The following is a 13,548-nucleotide window of genomic DNA, read 5'->3' as shown; positions in this document are numbered from 1 at the left end:
TGATGCAAACATCTATCCAAAAAAGGCTAGGGAGGGGGATGACAGGAAGGAAGCTTCGAATTTGGAGGACTAGCCTGTGCTGGTAAGCGCTGGGCCTCCGGGATCTGTATATCATCATCCAGTGTCTAACCACCCATAGGGAAAACTCAGCAAGTCCTGCAACTGTTCTCAGCCTATAGCTGAGAAGTCCGGGATGCAGAGCCCAGCAGGGAAAGGTAGTGTTCCGTTCCAGGCAACTGTAATTGCCCAAACCTCTCCCCATAAACCAAGTGAAAGCTTGCTTGCAAGGAACTTCCACAAAGCGGTGACCTCTACCTGAGGTGTTACTTCATAATTGCCTCCGTAATTACCCACTGCTGGTGATATTCCTGGACCACTGGCTTTCTTAACTACTTCTGGCTAGAAAGTGGAAGGGAATTAATCAAGCAAGACCCCCTGGGTCAGTAATGAGGGGTTCCCCACTACTGTTCAGACACATGCATGCATCCCTAACCTGAGGCATCTGGCTTGGGGGATGGTGGTAATGTGGGGGTGGTTTTGAATGCCATTTCATCACATAAATGATAGAAAGCTGAGGGTGCTTTGCATTTAACGAAGTGGCCTGGTCACTAGGAAATATCGTCCAACTCCCAGACTCAATTGGTTAATGAAGGATGAGATTAGACTCCTGGCATGGTCAAGTTTAGTGTATTGCGGTACTCAGAAATCTTAGTCTGTAAGAGGTAAGAAGTACACATTCTAGAAATAATGGCTAAGCCTCTGGATCCATTCTAGGCTAGGCATGGGCTAATACTCCTTTCTGTCCGTCACTTCAAAGCAATTTAAAGTTTGAGATTTTTAAAGGATCCTCTTAAGTTTTCATTCACTGACTAAAATGGTGGGAGATGGACCTGAGTTCATAGACCCATGACAGCCGAATCCATCGTCCACACAGCCACATGTCCATAGACAGCCTTGGAAGGGGGTCTGTTTATTGAAGTGTAACAACGTCTTACTAATGGAGAGGTACAAATACTGTCACGTGGGTCTAACTCAGGCACCGACAGGGAGCCTTAAATTAGATTATTTTGAGCTGAAGCCAGGGCAAGCACTTCTTGAAGGTGGTTGGATTCAGAGGAACAGGGTGTGATTGGTCTGCGCTAGTCTCTCAGCGGGCACTGGCCCAGCAGCCCTGGCCGCGGTATGAACAGTCCCGATGTTTCTGCCAGCAATATCCTTATTTAGGAAAGGTATGAGGTGCAGTCGCATCTGATGGATGCTTCCCATTGTTCATTCTTTTCTGGAACCCACATACACCCAGGTTTCAGCACAGTGGAGAATGAACAACCACCTTGATTATTATCTGAACAATGTGGGCTTTATAAAACAAACCTGTCCCGGTCAGGAGAAACAGAAAGTTGAATTCTAGTGGCTTCTAAGCACTCACCTTGGGGATATGAGTGGGTTACTCAATGCAGATGGTTCTTCCTTTCTTCATCTGGCAGAGGCTCTTGACCTAACCCTCCAGCTCCTACTGGGGATTGAACCCAAGGCCTTGTGAATGCTGGTCAGGCACTTCCTTCTGAGTTCTACCCCAGGCCCTCGAGAGAGGTGTATACTGTTCCTGGTAGACCTGGTTCACCCCTTCCTCCCCTCACTTAATGCCGGGTGGTCAGCAGCCCTCAAATACCCTCACAGTTCCAATTGTCCCTAGTTGGCTGGGAAGCGAGGCCAGTGAACAGCCCTGTCCACAACTGAACACACTAGGTTAGGAAGTCTCCAAAATTCACAGCTCTAAAAGTGGGAATTTTGTACAGATAACCCTCTACTGAGCACCAAAGAACCCAGCCAGGGCCTCCTTCAGCTTTCTTAAGGGATCTGCACCATTTCTTAAATCATGGCGCGTGTTCGCTGGGTGGGACACGATGGTGTTTATTAATTAGACAGTTTCTAATTCCTCTTCAGAAATAACAGCAATGCCAGAGATATTTTTGTGGTGGTGAATTGCTTTACCCTTTATTTCCTGCACTGGCCCAGTCACCCTTTGATTTACGTCACAACAGGCTGCTGCTCTTCCTTTAGCTACAGGCTGCTGTCTCTGAATGAATCCTACCCACTCGAGGGTAATTGATGACCTGGAGGAGGGTTTGTCTTCGCCCTGCCATTCAGTGTTTAAATGAAAAGGTGGTTTTCACAGACCTCTAGGGAGAGCTTTGCATAAAGGCTGTGTAGAGTCTGCTTCTAATCCACTTTATGATGCTGGCAGACGGGAAAGCTGATAACACTCAAGAAAACTATAAATCTGTTTTACGTTTCAGCCCCTGCAGGACCTCGAAAGCATCTTTAAAGTGTATATTTACCTGCTGGTCTGGGGTGGAAACGACACACCCATCAACAACGTTAAAAAGACAGCTTTTATTTCTAAATTAGCTTTTAATTTCTAAAAGTAAAAGCCAGGTCTTTCCTTTTAATGTCCTTCTGTTCTGCTGAAAGCTTGTCCCCAAGATATTTCTTCCTCCCTGTGACCAAACAGTAGACTTACTCTTCCTGTAAGGTCTTTTGAAATGCAGGAGCATAGAGGACTGCCAATCACAACTCTAACAGTGTATCACTTCACACCGTGTAGGCTGTGAACATAAAGATAGGCAACAGGTAGTGTCTGGCCAAGGAAGGGTGTGGGAAAATCAGGATGCTTGGGCATTTGTGGTGGAATTGGAATGGTCTGATAGCTTTAGAAAAGCTAATGTAGAATTACCTTATAAAGTTCCACTCAAAGTGAGGTAAAAATATATGTCCATACAGAAGCCTGTTCCCAAGTATCTGTAGTGGGCTTATTCATAATACAGTTTAAAAAAAAAAAGTTGGAACAGGGTGGTGAGATAACCCAGTGGTTTGAGGTCCCTGTGGCCATGCCTGACAACCTGAGTCTCAGAAGCCACTGGTGGTAGGACAGAGCTGTTTCCCACAAGTTGTCCTCTGACCTCCATACAGGTACCAAGATGCATGAATGTGTGCACACATAAATAAACAGTCTAGTGCCATTAACTAGCTCCCCCCCCCAAAAAAGGCTGTTAAATAACATGTGCTTATTTAACATCTAGACAGTAGAATATTATTCAACAATAAGAAACCAGTGAGATAATTGTTGTGCTACCTGAAATAATATATATAAATACATAAACCTGGAAAACATTATTCTTGATAAAGGGTCCTGCTAGAAAAGACTACACGCTACATTTTATTTATTTGAATTATCCAAGCTAGATAATCAAATTCATACAAATTGAAAACATCATTATTAGTCCTTGTTGGGGGGAGAATTGGAAGAGAAAAAGGAGACAGAATAATTACTAGTGGGTACAGAATTTGCTTTTGAAGTGCAGGAAAAGTCAGATGCATTTCTTGCGGTAGAAGAAATCTGTTTTGAAACAGGGTTTCACTTCACAACTTGGGCTGCCCTTGACCTTGAACTCCTCTGGCCTCTCAAGTGCCACCTCATCCAGCCAACAGCAATATTTTGAACATAATATTGTATAATTAAACCCCCTCCAGTCTCTGAATATTTTGCCCATGGCTTTCCCACATACTGTTAGGATTGGAAAACTTGAGTTTGAAGTGTTTCCGAACGGGTAACAGAAGTCATTCTTTCAACTGTTATTATCTGGTTCTGGTCAACTGTAGGGGAGAGAAGTGACTTTCTTATAGAAGAAGCAGGTTGCTGGGAAACCAGTCACTGTTTAGTAAAGCCCAGCCAACTGATGATCTCACGGAATTTGAATCTAAAGACCTAGGAAAACCTCCACAGGATCAGGGCAGCTCACCACTCTGTTTACCCAGAGCTGGGTTAGCGCTTCCTCCCCTGGGGACTGTGTTCTGTTGCTACTGCTTACAGTAACCAAGGCTGTTGACTCAACTCAATTGTTCAGTGCTTGTATTTACTGATAATTGGACAGGAAATCACTTTCCTGGCCCTCTCTCCTGTCTCACTATACTGTTTGATTTCTTAAGCCTTCCAGGAGAGTGCTGCCTTTGTAAAGACAATAAGACATAGCTAATGATGTCACCCATGTAGTTAGTGATAAGACAGGCCCACAGGCATTAGCAGGTAGACCGGGTTGCAAAGAGGCCGCTTGTGGGCTGTGGAGCAGCCTTGAGTGTTTCCTGGCGTCTGTGCTTAGAAAAACCAGAAGATACTAGCAGAACTCCAGAATATGAGATATTACAGCCAGAAAGTGCGAAGTTGTGCAGCGGACAGGACAGTAGACAATCCACGTTCAGTTATTAGTCTAGAAAGGTCTTTAGCTCAGTAGCAAGCCTGGCTTTGTCTGGAGGACCTTCTTGGATTCCTCCTGGGATCTCTGATGGCAGTTCTATTGACTTCTCCTAACCTCATAGCAGTCAGATGATGTTTTAAAAGGCCTGCTTTAATTTTAAGTGTGTGCGTGTGTGTCTGTGTGTAGGTGCATGTGAGTAGTACCCACGGAGGCCAGAGGCATTGGATCTCTTGGAGCTGGAATTAGGGAGGTGGTGCTGACAAACTCAGGTTCTCTGCCCTGGGGGCACTACCACTCCTGGCTGAGGCACCTCTCCAGCCTTGAGTCAGATGGTTCTGGAGGCTAAGGAAGAGCCCAGCAGATGACTGCAAAAGGGAACGCATTACCCGGCATTCTGCTTCTCTCTATTTGAAAGTCAGAATGGCTCAGGTAAACACTGTTGCTTAAGCGAAAGCTGTTTCTTCCCTCCTTCAGCATACACACCTGGCTGGGCTGCTTGTGGAACCCCCCACATTCCTTAAAGCTGAAGAGGATTTCCGCTTGGAGCTGAGTGTTGAGAAAAGCTAGATTCGGCAAACTGAGCCTGGGACATGTCCTCTACTGTAATTGTCATTTGATGTGCATGTGTCTCAGAGACATGTGGGTCACTAGACAAGTAAGTGAGCAAGTGGGTATGCTGACAGGAAGTGGCCATCACCCTTAACCAGAAGAAGCAAGTGGCTGAGAGTGGACAGGGAGCGTGGGAATGGTGAGCTGCTCACCAACAGGGGCAGTTCCCTATGGCCGCTTGTCTGAGCACACATTTGAATTGGTGGGTTGGGGTGTGGTGGCACTCCATAATCTTATCTAGGCACTTGGGAAGGGGAGGCAAAGAGGACTGGAACTTGGACACAGCCTGGGGCGCGTAAGACCCTGCCTGTCAGTAAACTAATTAGAGTTTGGGGCTGGGGGTTAGAGCTTACTAGGGAATAATGGTTTCCCTTTGTGAGTTCTTAGTCTTGTGGTAAAAGCGTTTTAAAACAGACCCAGAAGGAAGCCTGAGGACCATTTTATTAGCTCGACAGGGCAAGCAGGTTGTAATTCCCAGCAGAGCTGCCAGGAAGAGGAGGAAGGTGGAGGAGAAGAAGAAAGCCCTGAGTTAGAACAAGAAAGCATAGGTCTGCCAGCAGCTGTGTGGAGGGAGCGGGGGTCTTCAGAAGAGAGGACGTGGGGTGTTTGGGCAGCTTGCTCAGGGTTTTGGCTGGTGTCCAAAGGAGATAGAAAATGGAAAGGGGGAAATCAGTTCTTTTTGGAGTTAGAATGCAGAAGAGCTACCAGACTTAGTTAGCAATGAGAATCTATAAGCGACTGCAGTGAGGGAAGGTCTTCTGGGGTGCGTGAGCACATATCCCATTAAAAAGATAACAATACTTAAGCTGTTTTCAGGGCCATCAATTACCCGCAGGGTGGTTTCCCGTCACTCAGTTAACAGGCCGCCTCGAACTAACTCCTAAGGGAAAAAACACTTGTATGCTTTTGTAACTTTACAATCTTTGGGGCAGTGTAGAATGTCGCGTCTCCACCCAGAGTCGGAGCTTGGGCTCAAAGCTCCTTCTGATGCAGCGTAAATAGTAGCTGTGTGGTATTGTTCAGGAACAGTGACAAGAAAGGACCTCGGTATGGCAGGCAGCACATGAGTGGTGTCCTTAAAGTATGTACATGCCTGCTTGCTGTCTGAAACAGAACCTCACTTTGGCCCAGGGTGGCCTTGGCCTCCAGGTCCTGGGGTTCAGGGTGTGCATCACTACGTGCTGTTTGCTTTCCTTCATGATACATCACTGACTGAGACAGCTCTGGGAGGAAGGGGCTACAGTCCATCACTGAGGGAATCCAGGGCAGGAACTCAAACAGAAACTGTGGGGGAACTCTGCTGGCCCGCCCAGTGCCTAGCTCAGATAAGGGGCTCTGCTCTTTTGTTTCGTTGTTTTTAATTTTTCTTCCTTTTGTTTTTAAAGATAGGGATTCACTATGTAGTCCTGCTTATCTGGAGCTTATCATGTAAACTTGGGTGGCCTCAAAATCAGAGATATCCTCCTGCTTCTGCCTTCCAAGCACTGATCAAAAGGCATGCACTACCATATATAACCAGATTTGTTTATTTTATGTGTATGAGTGTTTTGTGCATATGTGTGTGCAGAACCCACAGAGGCCAGCAGAGGGTGTCAAGATGTTAAGATACTCTGGGACCGGAGTTACGGTTAAAAGCTACCACATAGGTGCTGGAACTGAACCCTGATCCTCAGCTAGCTTCGGTTTGGTTTTAGGTTTTTGTTGTTTTTGGTTTTCTTCGAGACAGGGTTTCTCTGTAACTGCCCTGATTGTCCTGGAAGTTATTCTGTCGATCAGGCTGGCTTCCAACTCAGAGATTATCTGCCTCTTCCTCCCCAGTGCTAGCATGAAAGGCATGTGCTACCACGCTCAGCCTCAGCTAGCTTTCTTATATACAGTTGCATTCATAGTGGGCTGGGCCTTCCTACATCAGTCATCAATAATCTCTTACAGACATGGCCACAGGCCAGTCTGATCTGGGCAGTTCCTCACTCCAGTGCCCCTCTTCCCATCTGACTCTAGGTTATGTCAAGTTGACAACAATAAAAACTAGCACACCACACATTGGATATTTTCAATCTTTTTAAAAGTAGTATTCTGGATTTTTTTTTTCCTTTTTGATGGTACATGTTCTCAGTCCGCAAACAGTTGAATCCATAGATAGGAAAGCCTCCGAGACGAGGTTTGGGTAGAATGAGGCTGGCAGTCATACAGGAATAATCACACACCATGAACCTGTATGTCAGGACTGATGTGATTGGCTCATAAAGCGTCTAACTGAAAGGCTTTCCTGGGAATAGAAAATTACCACGTAGAAAGAATGATCCATGCTTGCTGGTGCACGCTTTAATCCCAGCACTTGGGAAGCAAAGGGATCCCTGAGTTTGGGCCAGCCTGGTCTATGGAGTGAGTTTCAGGACAGCCAGAGAGCTGCATAGAGAGACAAAAGACAACACACAAAAAGGGAATGATCAGACGGGCGGCGGTGGCACACGCCTTTAATCCCAGCACTCGGGAGGCAGAGGCAGGCCGATCTCTGTGAGTTCGAGGCCAGCCTGGGCTACAGAGTGAGTTCCAGGACAGGCACCAAAACTACACAGAGAAACCCTGTCTCGGAAAACCAAAAAAAAAAAAAAAAAAAAAAAGGAATGATCAGATTACAAACCACCATTCGTCAGCCAGTAAGAATCAGAAGGAAGTCTTACGTTAATGATAGGTGTGATGAGAAGCGAGGTGTTCCTAAATCCTGAAGGAATCATCCTGTTAAGGAAGGAACTTGGCAGTTAAGAAGAGCGAGCCAGGCATGGTGGCTCCTGAGGATGGCCCAGTGTTGTGGAGGCTATGGTAGGGCCTCTCATTGTCCTTAAACAAACTCAGAAACAAAACCTTAGAAACCTTACATTCAGGAAATGTGGCAAGTGACCACAGCTCCTGTCACTAATGGAGGGTCCAAAATGACATCGTGTGCCTATTGAAATAATGCTGAATGTAAACCAGAAACCACCACCACACACACACACACACACACACACACACACACACACACACACACACACAAAGAGTAAAATGAGAAATGGTCTACAAAACAAAGGGCCAGTACCCTTAAAAGGTCAAGGAGACTGAGTAGGTAACAGGTACGTACTCTGTATGAGTCTTGATTAGATCTTGGGTCAGAAAACACAGAATCGTCCTTTTTAGGAAGTCAAGCTGCAGTAACGTTATACATTACTCATAAAACTTAAATAGTGGTACAAGCTATGTATAGAGACAGAAGAGTAGTAAAAAGATGAAGTGTGTGTGGTAATAACTGGCGTTTCAGGGACCTGTGTGCAGTAGCAGGAATTCTTTGTACTGCGTACCTGTTGTCTAAATTGGGTAATTTTTAAAAGATGGGTAGGTAGGGAGGCAGGCGGGCAGGCCATGACACGTGTGACCAGAGAACAACTTTGCGGAGTCGCTTTTGTCCCCGAGATGGAACTTAGGTCATCACTCTTACATGGCAAACACCTTTATCCATTTTATCCATCTCACTGGCCCAGCATCGTTAATTAAGGTAAACAGAAAAATGCCAGCTGAGTGTTGTAGGCTAGGGTGCCTCCATGGCCCTGCTCTGGGCAGTGTAGCCCTGGCTGTCCTAGAACTCACTCTGTAGACCAGGCTGGCCTCAAACTCAGAGATGCATCTGCCTCTGCCTCCCGAGTGCTGAGATTAAAGGTGTGCTCCACCACCGCCCTGTAAGGAGCCCTTTATGCCAGCTTCTGATGGGATCTTTTTAAAAAAGAATTTATTTATTTATTTTGTGCTTGCTACAGCAAGTATGTCAGAGGACAACTCATGGAAGTAGAGGAGAAAACTCTCCACCATGTATGTTTGGGATCCAACTCAGGATATCAGAATTGGCAGCCAGCCATCTTACTGATCACGTGATTCATGGGCATCACACCAGCCTCAACTCTTTATTTCTGAAAATAACTGTGTTGAGTTTTATAAATTTATCAGTCATAACTATCAATTAAGGTATGTAAGAATTCACATAACCCAGTCTGTGTCTGTATCTCTTTTCTTACAACAAAAGCTTAATATAACCCATGGACATCTTTTAGATGTGTGTATATCACTACTGCCTCATTCTTTACTGTTTTTTTTTTTTTCTTTTCCTTTCTTTCTTTCTGTAAATGATTCTGCTACTCCTAAAACTCACTGCTGAGGACTGATAGACCACTTAACTGGGGGGACTACTCACTGTGTAGCTTGGGCTGGCAGGTAGACACAGACTTGAAGTACTCTCCCAGGCATTAGCATGCCGTGAGAACTTCTAATGGACACGACGTGAGAACCTCTAATGGACACGACTCTCCATGAGAGGTGAGGTGACTGCTCTGGCCACCTTCATTTTTGTGTTCTCACGGTTTCAATCCCGAGAGAGAAATTATTCGGTCTTTTAGGGGAGTGTCTGTCCCTTCAGTAATCAGCTGTGGTCGGAGAAGCAAGGGCACAGTGCCTAGACAATGGTCCCCCAGTGCCCAGTCTAGAGGAGGACCAGTTGGGCTGCCTTCCCAACCAGCTGCCCTGATTACTTCCTATCTGGTCTGTCGTGGATGCTCATGGAGCGCATCTTCCATACCACAGTAAAAAGACCACTGACTGCCGTGAGTCACGGGATCACTGCACGGGTGGCAACAACATTACAAAACAGTCTGTTGGATGTGTCAGTTTCCAGTCCTAGACCAGAAGAAATGCCCCAGTGGCCCCGCCAAACAATGCAAGTCCCGGACTCGATCTTGAGTGCACCAGGGTGTGAGGACCTCAGCCACACGTGGACCGCAGAGCCCCCATGCCTGAACAGCCCCTGCATGATCTCACCTTTGCTTCAGCGCCCCCCCCCCCCATCTGTAGCCCTCTCGGTCCCTGCCACCTGCTGACTTCAGCCCTTTCATCTCTCACCATACTTTCCCCACTCCCAGGCACTTAGCCTTTCACGAAACTGCCCTTGTGTTCTCTGATATCCGTAGACTACCAGGGATCCACAGTTGTCTGAATCCTTGCATCATCTCACACAGGCTGCCCTGTTCGGCTCCCAGGTCATACCCAGTCTGAATTGCTGGAGACTGTTGGCCTGCCCCTGTGGCAGCTGGATTGGGGGGCTTGTGAATAACAGTTTCTTTATCCGCACTGATATCTAGAGTGTATCTTTTTCTGGTCCATGTAACCTCGCTGCCATTTGTACTTTGAAGAGAAAGGTTCTTTTCATCATAATAGCATTGTGATACATTGTTAGCTGGGGGGCCCGAGGCTGACTTTGAGCAGCGGGGAGTTCCTGCGCTCACCCTGACAACATTTTAATACCACATTACTGTAGCCAGAGAGGGCTCTTACTAGGTTTTAATTAAAAGCACAAGGTATCCCCCCTCCCCCATGGCATAGTCTATCTTCTTTTTCCCCTCCCCCAGCGCATCATCCTGTACCATTTAAAATGTTTGGGACTTGGCTAATCCCTATGGATAGAAACCTAGTGGAGCAGGATATTGATTACCAAATATGGTATTGCTGCTAAAGATGCTGGCGGAATGTGGCTTGTATTCTGAGCCTCTGGTCTCCCAATAAGCTGCCAAACAAATTAGGTCATTTTAACTTCTGAGCTTTTTTGCTTTGTTTTGTTTTTGTTAATAAGATGCTGGAACTTTGATTTGGAACATGATGTTGATGTTATTTTAGCTCAAACAAGAGAGGGGTATGAGAAGGGAGCAGGGAGCAGGGAGACTCGGTCCAGCATGTTTCAGGTTGGTTGTGCAAGAAGCAAGCACGTTGATGGTCTTGGTGAATTGTAGAACACGAGTAAGTGAGCTAAATCATAGAATTCAGATGTTCATCCCCGTGATCTAAGGTTAAATGCTCCAGCGGACTGTTGACAGGACCCACGAGGCTTTGTTACCAGGCCTTCAGGTTGTTGTAGGCTTGGGATTAAAAAAGATGCTTCCAAAAAAGGTTGGAGGAGTTTAGTGTTGGAGAGGACTCCCTGAAGTGTGGTGGTGGTGGTGGTGGTGGTGGTGGTGGTGGTGGTGGTGGTGGTGCAGCAGCTGCTGCATGTCTGCCATGCTTTGGTGTGAATGTGCAAGGCCTCCAGAGGAACACAGTTGCCTCTCAGCAAAGACACTTCTTGAGTCCATATCTGGGAATATGGAATTTGTTGTGAGGGTAACTGTACTGTTTTTTGTTTTGTTTTGTTTTTTGTTTGTTTGTTTGTTTTTTCGAGACAGGGTTTCTCTGTGTAGCTTTGGAGCCTCTCCTGGAACTCACTCTGTAGACCAGGCTGGCCTCGAACTCACAGAGATCGGCCTGCCTCTGCCTCCTGAGTGATGGGATTAAAGGCGTGAGCCACCACTGCTGCCTGGCCTGTTTTGTGGTTTTGTTTTTATTTGCCTTAAAGATAGGATCTCACTCTGTAGCCCAGGCTATCCTTGAACTCATGCTAATAATCCTCTAGCCTCAGCTTCCCCCCAGGTGCTAAGATTGCTGATGTGAACCGGTGATAATAGGTCTGATCGGATAAAGTGTGTCTCGGTTGTAGGTTGGTGGGATGGAGGCAAATGCAGCTTCAGATTTGTTTCCTTACGTGTGTTCTGGTAATACAATACAGAGGTTTTCCTAAGTCAGGACCCCGAAGTTAACTTTGGTTTGTGGTTTTGTTTTGTTTTGTTACTTCACAAAACTGATACTGCCCTTTTTCTCTTTCATTGGTTAGAGCAATACAACTGCAATCCTCCCTGCCTCTCCCTATGTTCTAGCCTTAATGGTTTTCTTCCCCAAAATAACTAAGTCAGGAAGAAGTTCTTCTCCCTCCGGGGCATCTCTGGACCGGGACCCTGTTGTTTGCCTGAGGCTGCCTGTTCCTCATTCCTGTTCCTATCAGCCACTGTTCCTTGTGTCTTTGGAACTGAACCTGTGAACGAAGTTCAGAGTCCCTCATTCTTGTCTACAGAGATTCTTACTAATTTCTTATAGAAACACCCTAACTTTCCTCACAGAGAAGGAAGGTGGAAAGTGGTTCAGGGGATGATTGTGTGTGTGTGTGTGTGTGTGTGTGTGTGTGTGTGTGTGTGTGTGTGTAGTACTCATAGATGGAGTTCTCCAGAGATGAGATATTAAAAGAAAAGAAGGGATGTGGAAGACCATCAGGCCCATGGAAATGAAAAGCTTGTGTTCCTGGCATACTCCATTTTTAGGACTGAGACAAACGTGGGGTCTGAATCAGGGGTGCCTTTTTGACACAGATGGTCGTGTCTAGAATTCCTGGCCTTGAATGGTTTTCATTAGACTCTTAGTGTTGCTTGGTAATGGAGACATACTTGACTGAGAAGGTCCTGAAATCTACTTGACGTAAATCTTGTAGTTTAGAGTGCCTGGAATCTGCTTTAGTGAAACATGATTTTTATTGTTGCTTTTTCAGGATAGGGTTTCTCTGTGTATGTAGCCCTGGTTGTCCTGGAACTCACTCTGTAGCCCAGGCTGGCCTCGAGCTCAGAGATTACCTGCCTCTGCCTCCTGAGTGCTGGGATTAAAGGAGAGCGCCACCTCGCTCGGGCTGAAACATGGTTGTTTTTTTTTTTTGTAAAAGGTCAACTGCAATGCAATGATGGGGAGTCTTTTGTTTCCTCATACCTTGTAAACCAACCATAAAAGAAATCAGGATTTCACCACTTTTGAAGCCTAGCGTATTCATGCAGTAACCGGGATTAAATGATCATAGTTACATTTAAAATACTACAGCTGTCTAATTCCTGGGTTCTGAGTATGCAGAGACTTGTATTACCTTTGTAAAACTCAACTGGAGACAGAGTTCTTTCTCCCTATTTATAGGTAAGGACACTAAAAGCACTGAAGAATTTGATTGTTTACAGTGTCATGCAGAGTGCAGCCCGCTCAGGATTTCAGGTGTCAGACTCCACTGCTGCCCAGCATGTCCTTCTCTGGGTGGAAGCCATATTTTCCGGTCCCAGTAGCAGCCACCAGTCAAAGTTTTTAAGCTGTGTTATGAATTTGCTGGTCTGCATTTTAAAGGGCGGACTGGACAGTGTCCAGGAAGAACAGGGATGTTTGCACATCCATGTAACTGAAGATTCCGGTGGCGAGAACTAAGTTGACCTGGCTTTCTGGCCACGCCGTACTGTGTGATTTCCATGTTCTGTGTAAATAGGAGAGAGCCTTTGCTGACCTTGTTCCCCGATAGGCCAGGGTTTACATGTGTGTTGATTTTGTTACCATGCTGGTTTACATCTTCCATTTGTTCTTTTTCCCAAAGGGCATCCGCTTCGATCCTGAAATCCCGCAGACACTACGACTAGAATTTGCTAAGGCGAACACGAAGATGGCCAAGAACAAACTCGTAGGGACTCCAAACCCCAGTACTCCTTTGCCCAACACTGTACCTCAGTTCATTGCCAGAGAGCCATGTAAGTTGATCTACTTTTCATTTTGGAAACCACAACACCGGCAAAGAATGGTTGCGAGCTGCTCGTGAGATAACACTGTGGGATGGCAAGCTAGCGGTTCTCATTTTTCATTCTGGTGACGAAACAGCCTGTTCTTCTACCTAAGTTCTGAGGACGACACTGTTGATGATTGGCCATTGTTAAAAATGGTTCAGCTTGAACAGAACTGCGCCTTCCAGATAGACTTTCCTTTTCTGGGTTTCCTTGACATGCCATTG

At 46.1% G+C, this 13,548-nt stretch overlaps 1 protein-coding gene across 9 annotated transcripts in view; it reads left to right on the top strand.

Moving 5' to 3' along the window:
* The window catches only part of Rbpms (RNA binding protein, mRNA processing factor), a 159,951-nt gene that overhangs the window by 92,531 nt on the left and 53,872 nt on the right, over positions 1–13,548 (top strand). For all 9 annotated transcript variants that reach the window (XR_009374902.1, XR_009374901.1, XM_059244630.1 and 6 more), the window contains exon 5: positions 13,141–13,291. Coding sequence is in view for 7 of the 9 variants with exons in the window: in XM_059244630.1 (XP_059100613.1) it covers positions 13,141–13,291 (151 nt within the window). In the remaining 2 variants the exon portion in view is untranslated. The remainder of the gene's footprint in view (positions 1–13,140; positions 13,292–13,548) is intronic.

The sequence above is a fragment of the Peromyscus eremicus genome, chromosome 17, assembly GCF_949786415.1.
Source record: "Peromyscus eremicus chromosome 17, PerEre_H2_v1, whole genome shotgun sequence".
In the NCBI taxonomy this organism is placed as follows: Eukaryota; Metazoa; Chordata; class Mammalia; order Rodentia; family Cricetidae; genus Peromyscus; species Peromyscus eremicus.
Note: the sequence above shows the minus strand (reverse complement) of the source record. Positions and strands in the feature narration are given on the sequence as shown.